At 48.0% G+C, this 15,263-nt stretch overlaps 1 protein-coding gene and 1 long non-coding RNA gene across 3 annotated transcripts in view; one reads left to right on the top strand and one right to left on the bottom strand.

The window, feature by feature from the left end:
• LOC140388520 (uncharacterized) overlaps positions 1-5,055 on the top strand; it is a 45,445-nt gene extending 40,390 nt beyond the window's left edge. Inside the window, exon 3 of the long non-coding RNA XR_011934211.1 lies at positions 3,334-5,055. This is a non-coding gene — a long non-coding RNA (uncharacterized lncRNA). The remainder of the gene's footprint in view (positions 1-3,333) is intronic.
• Positions 1-15,263, bottom strand: part of LOC140388518 (copine-9-like) — a 604,903-nt gene that overhangs the window by 404,550 nt on the left and 185,090 nt on the right. For both annotated transcript variants that reach the window (XM_072472866.1, XM_072472865.1), the window contains exon 4: positions 3,406-3,509. In XM_072472866.1, coding sequence (XP_072328967.1) covers positions 3,406-3,509 — 104 coding nt within the window. The remainder of the gene's footprint in view (positions 1-3,405; positions 3,510-15,263) is intronic.

Below are 15,263 nucleotides of genomic sequence, written 5' to 3'. Positions count from 1 at the left end.
ATAAACAGTCATTAGCTGAAGCCAGATGAGGTCAGCTGCTAAGTCGTTAACAGCCGCTCTAGTACAAATTTTATAAGAAGTATTGAAGCTTTGAATTTGTGCTGTAACCTGACCAGTATTCTGGATTAAACCTGAACTTTCCATTTCTTGGAAGGAATACTTGCTGGTCTGTGACTTGAATTAAAATTTCTGGATTTACAGAAATGCTTGAAATGTCCAGTATTGCCACGTTGGAAGCATTTCATGCCCCCTGCTGGACAGTCCTGGTCTCTAGGCTGGGTTTCATGCCACAGGGCAAGCATCTCAAAATGTTGGCCAACGTGGAGTTGCCCACCCTTCTGTTTTGTTTGGCGGCCTTTTGTATGGATGGGGCTGCTGCCCATGGGCCTAGTCAATCTACAGAGTCATGTGAAGCCTCAGAGCCACCATCAATTATTGCCTGGTTAAATACTCGAAGCTTCATCTGCCTTGCATACTGGACCACTTGATCCAATGGAAGATCATCTTTTGTCATCAGAGGGTCGGAGAGTTTTTCACCCAAAACAGCCATGACTATGCGATCAAGGATTAGCTCATTATTCAACACCCCATATCCTAGCTAGGTGATAGAGGTCAATTAGGAATAATTCAATCGATTCCCCAGATTGTTCCGAGTGCTGATTAAAAGATGCTCAATTACTAAATTTTGCTTTGGCGTAAAATAAGTGTCATAGATACATAGAAGATAGGAGCAGGAGGAGGCCTTTTGGCCCTTCGAGCCTGCTCCACCATTCATCACGATCATGGCTGATCATTCAACTCCAATCCTGCTTTCTCCCCGTAACTTTTGATCCCATTCGTCCCAAGTGCTTTATCTAGCCGCCTCGTGAATATATTCAATGTTTCAGCATCAACTACTTCCTGTGGCAATGAATTCCACAGGCTCATCACTCTATGGGTGAAGAAATGTCTCCTCAAAGACTTTAAGAATGGAATCAAAGTCCATGGTGGAGTGCAGCTCGCCCTGTCTTAGGAAAACATCATCATCTACTGGGCCTATTGTATAAAGAAAATAATTAATTCAAAACTTTGGCTCTTTTTCAGGAAGACCTGATGCTGCCAGGTGCAGGAGTCCGTATAGACTGGCATCTCTGTGGGCCTTCGAGGCAGTCAAATGGGTGGCACAAAAGCAGAGACTACTCACTAGTTACAGTCATTGTTTCCTTTCTCCGGTTTGCCTCCTTCTTCCACCAGAGTCTCTCGAGCTGCTTTCAAAGGTTTCTTCACTCTCTGGCCCCCATTGATAACCTCGATGGTCCTTTATATCCAGGTCGCCACTGCTGCCACCATGTTCTGAGATTGTGTCCTTCTGTCTTGCACTCTATGCATGGGGCTTGGGACGTGGCTCTCCGTTGTGAGTCCGTCCCGCTACCGCTGCCAACGAGGACGGAGCATTTGGCGCTCAGCCAAATCTGCATTCACTGCGGCGGGAACGGAGAATCCAATCGCCATGGAGGAACGGAGAATCAAAGCCTTGGTTATTTACCAGACTGCAGACTTACTCTAGTATCTGTTTAATACTTGTTTTATGATACTACTTCTAAACAGATTACAGAGTAGCCATGTAGCTCCTAGGCATGATTCCAAACTCCCTCTAGAGACAGAGAGAGAGAGTCTAACACATGACTGACTGGTATCAGTGGGACATCATCATCCATGTCAGACATTCGCAGATCCCATCTGTTAACCCTATATTCTGCAGGAAACACTTTCATCACTGAAAAGAGGGGCAGTAAGGGGGCAGAGGTTTCTTTAACTGATCCCTGGCCAGAATCAACTGGAATATTTCCACCATTCTCTGATCCTACCTTTGGTATTGTGAAGGGATCTAATTGGTTTAGGAAATCAGCAAAGTGAGTTGCACATTGATACTTGAAGCCGCAACCCTGGACTGCGTCACGGTGCAGGTCCAGTTCTTCATCGAACACTTGTGCGATTTTAACCTTTAATGAACCTCCAGGGTTTGTGAACAAAGTGAGCTTATTTAAAATTTTTCTGACAACTGTGACATTTCAAACTGTAATTGAATGCTGCAGTGGGAATTCCGGCTCTCTCGCCATCAAGGATCACATTTTTTCAATTGGCCTCCTCTCTGCTTTGATACAGGAATCCAATCAATCAAGATAATTTCTATTCCTGAAGACTTTTCGTTGTCTTCCTGCAATGACTGCAGTCAGATAGTCGGCAAGATGGTGTGTTGCAGAATAATCTCTGCAGACAGCAGTCATCAAGCTACTAAACCCAAGATAGCATCTAACTCATCCAATTATCATATTCCAATAGACCAGAACACTTCCCATTCATTCTCATTCTGCACAATTCGAATGGTTTGGCAAAACAATATTGTAGGGCTGACTTTATCTTGTGCTGGTGGGGCAAATAGATGGTATTGGATCAACCACCCTTAATACAGACCTCCCCCACCCCCACCCCCTCATTGTTATTTCCCATTGCAGCCACTTAATGCTGCAAGTTAAAATTAGCCTTGCAGTCACCAGGGAAGGGAGAGGGGTGAGCAGACCTTCATTTGAAGGAGATTTTAGGTGTTCTATCACGTATCAAATCAGAAAATTGTCACTTTCAGCAAAGGGGACATGTTGTGAATAATGGAAGTGGACCAATTTTCTCTTTAAAGCAATGGTGGGCCTTTTCGTACGGGAGTGGGGTGGAGTGTGTGTGTGTGTGTGTGGGGGGGGGGGGGGGGGGGGGTGCAGGGGGAGGCGGGAGGCAGAAGCTTGCAGATTCACATCAGTGACATGATTGTGAGTCAGCAAATCAGGAGAGGAATAATCTGTCTTAGTCAGACGTCACTGGGAGTCTGATGTTTCCCTTAAAGCATAATATGCAATGAAAACATGCCAGTAGGCCACTTAGTCAACACAGGGCTGATGGGAGAGGTAATTACTTGAAATTAAAATGTAATTGCTAATGTCTAGGCAGTGTTCATTTTTCAATATTACGAAGAATGGACAATTTTTGCCGAATCATAAATGCACCTGCATTATGATAAATGTAACCAAAGTTTTGCCATTTGTACATAACTGGTACAAACCCTGCATCATTATATAATTGGACCTGTAGTGCAAAGTTGAAGAATGTCCCTTTCTAGATTTGTATTCGGAAAATGAAAACACTGCATTTTAAAATTAACTTTTGTATTTTATGAGAATGATGTTAGAGATGCATCTTTTTTTAAATGAATGTAGAAGTACCTCTTATATTTTGTATTTATTGCTTTTGCCCATAACCTGGATGGCCTTGTGTGCACATTATCTTTCACTCTTTGGCTTTCAGTATAATGCAGGCTTGCACAAGGACACAGCGAGCAGAGTGTGGCATCTGGCAGAAAGAAATGTTATTACTCACACATCAAAACGCAGATTCTGCTTCTCTTCAAAGAAATAATCCAGGACAAACTTGCGCACAAAATCTGGGTTCAGTGTGTTTTCAATCACTTCGGTCCTTCCATACTGGGAGAAGCAGAAAAAAAAAAGAAATAAAAAGACAGAATGAAGTAATTTGTCTGCAGAGGGCTTTGGAAATACACAGCTATCACTCAGTTAAAAAGTCACTTCAAGAAATGAAACATTCAAAGGCTTCTCAAGCTCTTGGAGATGGACAAATAATCAGCAGCTCGCTGATTGCGACAGATGGAGCTCTGAAGATCTGGAAATAATGCGGTGTAATAGTTTATTGATTAATGTTCCGTTTTGGACACACTGCTTTCCATCTGACGCCAATCCCCAGACTTGTTTTGAATTATGTTCTTCTCTGATGCTTCTTTATTCCTTTATTCTCCTCGCCAGTGGTCCCGCCTCGGAGCTGGAGTAGGCCATTCGGCCCCTCAGCCTGCTTCGCCATTCAATTAAATCACGGCTGATCATCGACCTCAACACCATTTTCCCACACTATGCCCATTTCCCTCGATATCTTTAACATAGAGAAATGTATCAGTTTCTGTCTTGAATAGACTCAGTAGCTAAAGCTACAGCCCTCTTGTAGAGAATTCCAAAGATTCACCACCCTCTGAGTGAAGAAATTCCTCCTCATCCCAATTCTAAATGGCCTACCCCTAATTCTGAGACTGTGTCCCCTGGTTCTAGACTCACCAGCCAGGGGCAACACCCTTCCTGCTACTATCCTGGCGAGCCCTGCAAGAATTTTGTGTGCTTCAATAGGATCACCTCTCATTCTTCTAAACTTTAGAGAATGCAGGCCCAGTCTTCTCAATATCAGCTCAGAGGACAATGCGGCCGGCCAGGAATCAGTCTGGTGAACCTTTGTTGCACCCCTCGATGACACGTATGTCCTGGCTTAGATAAGGAGGCAAAAACTGTGAACAATATTCCAGGTGCAGTCGCATCAAGGCTCTATACGATTACAGCAATACCTCTTTACTCCTGTGCTCAAATCCTCTGGCAACAAAGACCAACATGTCATTTTGCCTTCCTAATTGCTTGCTTTGCCGACATATTAGCTTCCAATGACAGTATTTCTGGGCTCTTTCATGGGGTGCAGGCATCGCTGGCAAGGCCAGCATTTGTTGCCCATCCCCAATTGCCCTGGAGTGGCTTACTATGCCATTTCAGAGGGCAGATAAGAGTCAGACACATTACTCGGGCTCACATGTAGGCCAGGCTAGGCAGGGTTGGAAGATTTCCTTCACTAAAGAATATTAGTGAACCAGATGGGTTTTTATGACAATTGATGATAGCTTCTGTAGTGATCTCTGTGTATGAATATACATGATCAATGCATGTAAATGTAGTACAGTCATTTCAACACTAGATGTCTCACTATCAGATGAAGAAAGACTTTCCCGCTCTTTCTGGGAGAGTGTGCTTCAGGAGAGTGAACAGACAAGACTTAGGTTAGCTAGAGGCAGAGAAGTTATAAGTTATTTTATTATTACATTGTATAGTTAGTTGGTTAACTTTATTGTATTTTATTTCTTTTACTAGTTGAGCATTAAGTACAAAGGACTCACAGAATATTATTTATATTACTCATTAAATTAGTTCACCTTTAAAAGAAGACTACTGTTTATTTCATCAACTTGGCTGGTTCAAAGAGTAATATATCTATTATGTAAAGTAATGTAACAGTTTCATGGTCCCCATTACTGATTCAATTCCAGATTCATTAACTAAGTTCAACTTGCGCTACCTGCTGTGATGGGATTTGAACCCATGTTCGCAGAGCAATATCCTGGCTCTCTGGTCCAGTGACATTACCACTGTGCCACCGTCACCCTCTCACCTTCGGATCCACAGTTTTTAGCTTGTGCTGTTGATTTGGAAACACACACACCAGCCACCTTCCAGAGGCACAGTAAAGTCACAAAGAGGCAAATCAACCGGGAGGGTTTCCCTATCACAGCCAGCTCAACTCTCACCGAACAGTAATCATGAGTTGACTTGTCCCCTCCCAACCACCAGGGTGCACTGTCCCAATCGCTGCAACTTCACTCAGGCACTGACTGTGAGCTATGATTCCAGGGCACCGGAAATCAACTGAATGCGAAACTGTTTCGAAACAAATCTCCCCCATTCCTCCATTCGTTCCTGGGATGTAGCACTTCTGGCATTTATTGCCCTTTCCGAGCAACGTTAGCTCAATTTCTGTTTGCTGTGCACATCCTGCACATCACACTTAAGGCTGGCACGCATTCGAGCGTGCGCACAAATTAAGGGAACACTGATTCCCAGTTGCCCTTGTGAAAGTGGTGATGGGTTTTCTTTGCAAACCACTGTAGTCACTGTGGTGAAGATGCTCCCAATATACTGTGACATGCTCTCTTTAATAATTCAACCATCACTTCTTATTTGTCTTAAACTTCCGCCTCATTTGGAAGGTGAGTGGCAGAGGTCTGTGTCACGTGAAAAACATTGATTTTATTAAGTAATTCTGGGAGCATTCACAGGTTTGACAAAATAACAAGAGAATCTAATCCTGCGGCATGGAATGCAGGCAGCCTGAAGGATCACATAACTTCCCAAACTAGTCGTGAGGCCTGGCTGACAATACTCCACCACTGTCAGGATATTCAGCTCGAGTAGGATTGATATCAATTTGTTTAGTCTATATTTTCTTTTTAATCTACCTCTCAGCACGAACCATTCCTGTCTGACAGGAACGACAGGCAGCTGGTGCCCAGACCATCTCTCACTGCCACTCCTGAGCTGGCAGTGAGGCGCCGGATCAGATAAGGTGACACTGTCTACAGTGTTTCCCATTAATAGTATTGGCAAAATACCAGCTGAGTTTCGTCCCAAGATTACTTGTCCAGCCCTGGTGAAACAGAAATTGGGCATGTGGCAGTGAGATTCTTCTCCAGTCCGGGTAAGAACCTGGTTATCAGGTGCAAGGCGCTCATGGCGTTGCTCAGTGTGGTACAGGTCTGGCCCATACCCGGCTCCTGCACCATGGCGATCACCTAAACCATCATCCGCTTCAACTGGAAATCGAAGATGGACCTTACCCGCAGAGACATCATGTCAAAGCCACTGGATAAAGTGTGTGTGTGTGTGTTGGGGGAGGTGGGGGGGGGGCACCACACCATCGCCCACCTCCTTCTGAAATGTACCTTTGCAAACAGATGCAGTGTTTGTTTTTGTCGAGGTTCATCCCAAGCATTCCATAGCTGTTATCCAGAGGTAAATACTCAGCGACATCTTGGTGTCCCCGTGCTTCAGTCGCTGAAAGTAAGTGCACAGGCACAACAGGCAGTAAAGAAGGCAAATGGTATGTTGGCCTTCATTGCGAGAGGATTTGAGCATAGGAATAGGGATGTTTTACTCCAATCGTATATGGCGTTGGTGAGGCCACACCTGGAGTATAGTGTGCAGTTTTGGTGGTCCATATCTGAGGAAGGATGTTCTTGCTCTGGAGGGAGCGCAGCAAAGGTTTACCAGGCTGATTCCTGGGACTGCCATATGAGGAGAGACTAAATTGGTTAAGATTATATTCATTGGCATTTGAAAGACTGAGGAGAGATCTCCTATAAACGTATAAAATTCTAACATGATTAGACAGGGTAGATTCAGAAAGAATGTTTCTGGTGGTGGGGGAGTCCAAAATTAGGGGTCATCGTTTAAGAATCAGGGGTAAACCTTTTAGGACTGAGGTGAGGAGACATTTCTTCACCCAGAGAGTGGTGAATCTGTGGAATTCACTACCACGGAAAGTAGCTGATGCCAAAACATTGATTAATTCAAGAAGGAATTAGATATAGCTCATTGGGCTAAAGGGATCAAGGAATATGGGGGTAAGGTGGAATCAGGGAACTCGATGATCAACCATAATCATAATGAATGGTGGAGCAGGCTCGAAGGGTCGAATGGCCTCCTCCTGTTTCTATTTTCTATGAATAACACAGAGCTCTGTGGCGAAATTCTCCGGAAACGGCGCGATGTCCGCCAACTGGCGCCCAAAACGGCACCAATCAGACGGGCATCGCGCCGCCCCAAAGGTGCGGAATGCTCCACATCTTTGGGGGCCGAGCCCCAACATTGAGGGGCTAGGCCGACGCCGGAGGAATTTCCGCCGCGCCAGCTGGCAGAAACGGCCTTTGTTGCCCCGCCAGCTGGAGCGGAAATGACATCTCCGGGCGGCGCGTGCGCAGGAGCTTCAGCGGCCGCTGACAGTTTCCCGCGCATGCGCAGTAGAGAGAGTCTCTTCCACCTCCGCCATGGTGGAGACCGTGGCGGAGGCGGAAGGGAAAGAGTGCCCCCACGGCACAGGCCCGCCCGCAGATCGGTGGGCCCCGATCGTGGGCCAGGCCACCGTGGGGGCACCCCCCGGGGTCAGATCGCCCCGCGCCCCCCCCAGGACCCCGGAGCCCGCCCACGCCGCCTTGTCCCGCCGGTAAGGTAGGTGATTTAACTTACGCCGGCGGGACAGGCAATTTATCGGCGGGACTTCGGCCCATCCGGGCCGGAGAATCGAGCGGGGGAGCCCGCCAACCGGCGCTGCGCGATTCCCGCCCCCGCCGAATATCCGGTGCCGGAGACTTCGGCAACCGGCGGGGGCGGGACTCACTCCAGCCCCCGGCGATTCTCCGACCCGGCGGGGGGTCGGAGAATGTCGCCCCTGTACTCTATGGGCTGTTCACAGGGACATACGCAGCGAGATAAACATCAGCTGCTGTTGGAAGACAACGAGTCAGTGACAGTCTTAGTCTTCTGGTGCAGCTGAATGTTATAGACTGCAATATGGTCCAGCACATGCTGAGGCTCGTACCGAAGCTTGGGGCAGACTCAATGGGGAAAGGACACTATTGAAGGCACTCCCACCGGAGTATACCCAGAGGCTAGAAACCCCTCAGGCTGTATGCCCCTGAGAATCTTTGACACAAAATGCAAATGTACATTGTAAATAAAACCTGTCACAGCAAGTGTATTGAGGTGCCTCAGACTGTACAGAAAGAAACCGATCTTCACTGTATTTTCTGTGATGTCAAATTCGAACCTTCATGTAATGTACTTTTACGAATTTTAAAAATAAAGTATACTTTCAGGGGGAAAAAAGGGACTGCTGGTGCAAGGAAATGGAGTTCCACACAGCAGATCATCTTCTCTGACAGCACGCTACGACATGGTGGCAAAGTAGTAACCAAACGAATTGTGAGTGGTGGATGCGAGGTGTATGGGAACAGGAGGAGGCCATTCATCCTTTCTCTTCCAAGTGATTACCTCAACCCCGCTCATTTGCTCCTTGTCGCTTGACACCTTTTAAGGATTAAAAATCTGGCAATCCCAGAGTTGAAAATGCGACTGCACCTGCCATTCCAAAGCTCAGGGAATGTCCCCAGGCCTGAGCAGCAGTGAGAGGTTTTATGCAATACATTGATTTTCTGACTGATATTCAAAGGTTTGAATAATTTCAAGTGCAGAATTTGGCCCATTATAATTTAAGAACATAAGAACTAGGAGCAGGTGTAGGCCATCTGGCCCTTCGAGCCTGCTCCGCCATTCAATGAGATCATGGCTGATCTTTTGTGGACTCAGCTCCACTTTCCGGCCCGAACACCATAACCCTTAATCCCTTTATTCTTCAAAAAACTAGCTATCTTTATCTTGAAAACATTTAATGAAGGAGCCTCACCTGCTTCACTGGGGAGGGAATTCCATAGATTCACAACCCTTTGGGTGAAGATGTTCCTCCTAAACTCAGTCCTAAATCTCAGTTCCCCTTATTTTTAGGCTATGCCCCCTAGTTCTGCTTTCACCCGCCAGTGGAAACAACCTCCCCGCATCTATCCTATCTATTCCCTTCATAATTTTATATGTTTCTATAAGATCCCCCCCCCCCCCCCCCCAAACCCCCCCCCACCCCCCGCATCCTTCTAAATTCCAACAAGTACAGTCCCAGTCTACTCAACCTCTTCTCGTAATCCAATGCCCTCAACTCTGGGATTAACTAGTGAATCTCCTCTGCACACCCTCCAACGCCAGTACATCCTTTCTCAGGTAAGGAGACCAAAACTGAACACAATACTCCAGGTGTGGCCTCACTAACACCTCATACAGTTGCAGCATAACTTCCCTAGTCTTAAACTCCATCCCTCGAGCAATGAAGGACAAAGCTCCATTCGCCTTCTTAATCACCTGTTGCACCTGTAAACCAACTTTTTGCGATTCATGCACTAGGACACCCAGATCCCTCTGCACAGCAGCACGTTTTAATATTTTATCATTTAAATAATAATCCCGTTTGCTGTTATTCCTACCAAAATGGATAACCTCACATTTATCAACATTTCAAGACATTTGGGCTAGCTCTTGAACGATAGCTGTTTACTCTAATCCCATTCCCCTGCTCCATATTCCCATTCTTCTATCCCATTTCTTATGGTTTTGAATCGAGTACAGACAACCAATTGCACAATCACCCATAATTTCACACCCATTGGCATTAACACTGTAGTCGTCGATTACTTCTCCCCAGCCTGCCCACCCACTGGAATGTTTTGGTTAAAATCAGCCATGGCCACTTGCCGGACTGCGGCGCCACCTTTCCCACCCGATAGTATTTTACCTTTGCTGATTCTAAACTTTGCCAAGGCTTCTGCCACAAGCAGACAAGGGCCTAGCTTCAATTTAAAAAAATAGCAGTGACATGATCACTGAGAGAGGGGTCCCACACAAGGTCAAACTCACCAGAGAAGCCTGGCAGGATGCAGGAGAGTCCCCAGAAGAGATCAAGGTAAGCGACAACATTTATTCCATCAGCAGATTCCTCGAGGGTTAGAAGGACGGCCTCCCTGCCTCAGCTCTCCCGACACCGGCATTTCTTTCAGAATTCCTTCTACTTACCCCCACAACCCACAAAGCGATTATTTAGGGTCACCCAAAAGACCTTTTCCCACCCTAATTTGCGCACTGGCGTTGGACCAGATATCTGATTGGGTACTTCAAGCATTCAAACTTCTGGTGCCTCCTGTTTCAGGATCCCCATGAACAAAACCTGCTCCAAGTTAAAATCAAGACTGAAATTTCAGCCAGAAAGCTCACAAGGAGACTGAATGCAGTAAGTGCCAGTGTCACACCCATGTAGCCAGACCTATTCCTCCAACGTGATTGTTAGAATTTGTTAAGCAGAGAACCATTTATTCCTTGTTCAGAGAACCTTTTTACTTGTGTAAGAATCCTCGCGAGACCCACGGGGACATCCTAACTGATCTCCCCATGGGACTCGTGGAATACAAGTTCCCCTGCTAGTGGGCGGAGTCCACTGGGACCGGACTGGCAGAAATAGGGGGCGCGATTCTCTGCTCCCGTGGCTGGATTGGAGAATCGCCTGGCGCGCCATTTTTCCCCGCGACGCCGGTCCGATGCCCTCCCGCGATGCACCCAAGCGGTGGGAACGGCCCCGTCGAGTTCTGCACGGCGCAGGCCGGAGAATCTCCCACAACACCCAAAATGGTGATTCTCCGCTACACCCGCTATTCTCCGGCCCGGATGGGCCGAGCGGCCTGCCCAAAGCGACGGCTTCCCGCCGGCGCCATCCACACCTGGTCGCTGCCGGCGGGAACAGCGCGGGAACACTGGGGGGGCGGCCTGTGGGTTGGCGAGGGGGGTTCTTTCACCGGGGTTGCACTCAAAAGGAGTCTGGCCCGCGATCGGTGCCCACCGATCGGCGGGCCGGCCTCTCAGAAGTAGGACCTCCTTTCCTCCACCGCCCCGCAAGATCCATCCGACATCTTCTGGCGGGGCGGCCTCGGGGAGGATGGCAACCACGCATGCGCGGGTGACGCCAGTTAGGCGGCGGATGACGCGGCATCGCTTTTATGCGGCGCCAATGCCCGGCGCGCGCTGTCGACGCTGCTTTAGCGACACCCCCCCCCCCCCCCGAGTTTCTCGCGGCCCCGATCCTAGCCCTTTTTTGGGTCCTGAATCGGTCGATATCGGGGCCGTTTCGCGCCGTCGTGAACCTCGACGGCGTTCACGACAGTGTGGGCACTTAGTCGCGAGAGCGGAGAATCGCGCTCAGGGAGTCCCATTTGGGACCGTGGGGCTGTAAGTCACATTGCGGCCTTTACTTTTGTTGTCGAATTAAACCTCTTTTAGATTTAACCTCTCGGGCCTCCTGAGCTTTCATACTGGCAACGAGGAAAGCTGTGATCCTGGACTTCCTGATCACACCGGAATTCCCCAACACAAGAATGAGGTCGGTGAGACTTTAACAACGCTGATTTTCAGATGGCTTTGATGCAGGCGTGGAAAACTGGGCCCAATACACTGAAAGGATGCGGTAATTCTTCCAGGCAAATGGTATTGTTGGTATCGACCGGCAAAAGGTAATACTCCTGACCGCCTGCGGGGTCCTGACCTTCAGCCTAATTAAGAGCCTCGCCTACCTTTTATTCTGTGCAAATATAGTTTCTATGAAGTTCTCCCGACCGCTCTGGACTCAAAAACCTTTAACAAACTTGAAGAACTTGTCCAGAATCATTATGACCCCAAGCTGTCGGCAATCATGCAGAGATACCGCCGTGCACGGCGTGTCGAACCCCTGGGGAATCAGTTACAGAGTTTTTGACACGTCTTCACGGGTTAGCCGAGCATTGTGACTATGACCCATTCCTCCCTGAGATGTTGAGAGATGGGTTGGTGTGTGACATAAACAAAATGGCGACCCAAAGGAAGCTGTTCGCAGAACTGAAATAGGCCATAGAATTGTCGGTCTCCCACAAGAACACGGAAAAGGAGGTGCGTTCCTTGGGCTGCGATGTGCACAGAGTTGGCCGGCCCCCATTCCGACAAGCGATGCCTCCCAAGGATAGGACTTGCAAGAGCCAGTCCCCTCCAAAACAGCGCTGTGGTCAGACCTGCTGGCCAAGGGCCATCTCAGCCCGACGGTACATCTCCTCAGAGGCTAGTGAGGAATATCCACATCTGTGCTGTGTGTGCAGTCGCAGGAACCATGGTGGTTGAGGCCACCAGAGCCGCCAGTGACAGCGTCGCCGTGGCCAGGTTACGCACACACCCCGAGACAGGGCTTTGCACAATGTCCTGCCTGAGGAAGATGGCTTCATGCAGTTAAACTGCATCAGGGTTCCCAAAATAGCCCCAATAAGAATAACGCTCCAAGTTAATGGTACCCCTTGGAGATGGAAATTGATACTGTTTTAATTATTGGACAACAAACATTCCTCAGCTCCATCTGGGGATCCAGCAGCTGGACTTGAAGGATGCCAAGGCCCGGCTGGCAACATACACCGGAGAACCATTGACATCATTGCGATCACAGTGGCCCCAATTACCCACGGACAGCAATCGGTCCGGCTACCACTAGTAATGGTGCAGGGACCCTTCATGAAACCGGACATGAGCCATGTATACCTCCAGTTGGAGTAAGACGCAGTGTCTAGAAAATACATCATTATCAACACCCATGGGAGCTGTATGAGTAAAGCTGGCTTCCAGGGTTGTCATCTGCATGTGCAACCTTCCAGCGAGTGATGGAAAACATCCAGCAAAGGCTCCGCAGGGTGGCTGTCCACCTGGACGATGTATGTTTACCAGACTGATTCCAGGGATGGCAGGACTGTCATATGAGGAGAGATTGACTAGGTTGGGATTGTTCTCGCTGGAGTTCACAAGAATGAGGGGGGATCTCATAAAGACTTATAAATTTCTAACAGGACTAGAGAGGGTAGATGCAGGGAAGATGTTACCAATGATGGGTGTGTCCAGAACCAGGCGTCACAGCTTGAGGATTCAGGGTAAACCATTTCGGACAGAGATAAGGAGACATTTCTTCAGACAAAGAGTGGTGAGCCTGTGGAATTCATTACCACAGGAAGTAATTGATGCTAAAACTTTGAATATATTCAAGAGGCGGCTGGATATAGCACTTGGGGACTTGGGGAGAAAACAGGATTAGGCTATTGAGTTGGATGATCAGCCATGATCGTGATGAATGGCAGAGCAGGTTTGAAGGGCCAAAAGGCCTCCTCCTGCTCCTATCTTTTATGTGTGTATCTATGTATGTATGTATCGCAGGAGCCACCGAGAAGAAACACTTGGGCAACCTAGAAGATGTTCTTTGAGGATTTTCCAAGGTGGGGGTTCACCTGAAAAGGGGCAAATGCATCTTCCAGGTGAAAGAGGTCACATGTTTGGGATACAGCGTCAATAAGGATGGGTTGCACCCAGTGGAGGAAAACGTCCGGGTAATCAAGGGAGCTCTGACACATGAGAATGCAACAGAGCTGAGGTCTTTCCTGGGACTTGACAACTATTACGGGAGGTTTATCCCGAACCTGGCTACCTTGTTGGCGTCTCTTCACGCGTTCCTAAAGAAGAACCAGGAATGGGTCTGGAACGCACCACAAGTGGAAGCCTTCACCAGGGTGAAGTGACACCTGTTATCTTCAAAATTGTTAACACATTACAACCTGTCAAAGGCGCTCATCCTCAAGTGCGATGCCTCTCCATATGACGGTGGCGCGGTGTTGTCCCATCGGTGGGATGATGGGACGGATAGGCCTGCGCATCCAGGACCCTGGCCAACTCGGAGTGACCTCTTTCACCTGGAAGATGCATTTGCCCCTTTTCAGGTGAACCCCCACCTTGGAAAATCCTCATTCATACGCAGATTGAGAAAGGAAAGTCTGGCCAAGAATTTTGCAGATACAAAATTCCATCCGTACATCTTTGGCCATCATTTTACTGTAATCACGGACCATAAGCTTCTACTCAACCTATTCAAGGAGGATAAATTGATACCACCGATGAATCAGTCCCTCACCCCCCACTGTCTGCCATCCTCGAACCAATGGGCACTCCCTACCAGAGACCTGTGCCTAGGCCAGCAGAATGTCCGTGACTCAGTGCCTGATATGCACAGGGACATTATGGTCAGATATGGACCTCCGGCAGGGCCCCCTCAACATTTGACACAATAAAGGCGATTCCCCGGCAGAATACACGCCCCCGACCCAACCACACAGTTTCAAGAAGCGCAGCCACAGGCAAAACAGCAAAGGAGACCTTCTCTATAACCTACAGACTATGTGGGTGAGGGATGTTCTAACCCTCGCAAGATCCACGGGGACACCCCAGTTGATCTCCCCATGGGACTCCTGGAATACGAGCTCCCCGTTCGTTGCTGGAGGCCCATCTGCTGGGGCTCGTGGAAATCGCCCGATAAAAGCCGGCCCGAACTGGGACTGGCTAAAAATGGTCGTCCCATTTGGGACCTGGGAGCTTTAAGCCACGCTGCGGTCTTTACTTTTGTTGTTGAATGAAACCCTTTTTGGATTTACCTTCTCGGGTCTCCTGAGCTTTTAAAGCTTCTTTGAGAAATGCAGAGGTAGGTTTATCCACATCTGCCACTAATGCCAGAATTCTGAGCGCTTGATGAAGCAGACTAAAGGCAGCTACACATGACTGAAGATCTCACTGGCGACACTGGATGAAAGGGCAAAGACGTGATTAATTCCCCAGGCATTTCAGCCTCAGTGCAAAGCTTCAGAGTACATGCACAGGAAAAGAAAATTCTTTTTATTACATGCTGATATTAAACATATTTTTCTTCCTCTTTGTAATACAGCGCAGTGAATCACCCATTTAAATAAAATATAGAAAATAGGAAACGGAATAGGCCATTCAGCCCTTTGACCCAGCTCTGTCATTCGTTATGATTATGGTTGATGATCCCAACAGTGATCCCTGCTGACCTCATTAATCACTGCTTGCCTTTCGGGAAAAAAAAAC

The sequence above is a fragment of the Scyliorhinus torazame genome, chromosome 13 (genome assembly GCF_047496885.1).
Source record: "Scyliorhinus torazame isolate Kashiwa2021f chromosome 13, sScyTor2.1, whole genome shotgun sequence".
NCBI classification, from domain to species: domain Eukaryota; kingdom Metazoa; phylum Chordata; class Chondrichthyes; order Carcharhiniformes; family Scyliorhinidae; genus Scyliorhinus; species Scyliorhinus torazame.
Note: the sequence above shows the minus strand (reverse complement) of the source record. Positions and strands in the feature narration are given on the sequence as shown.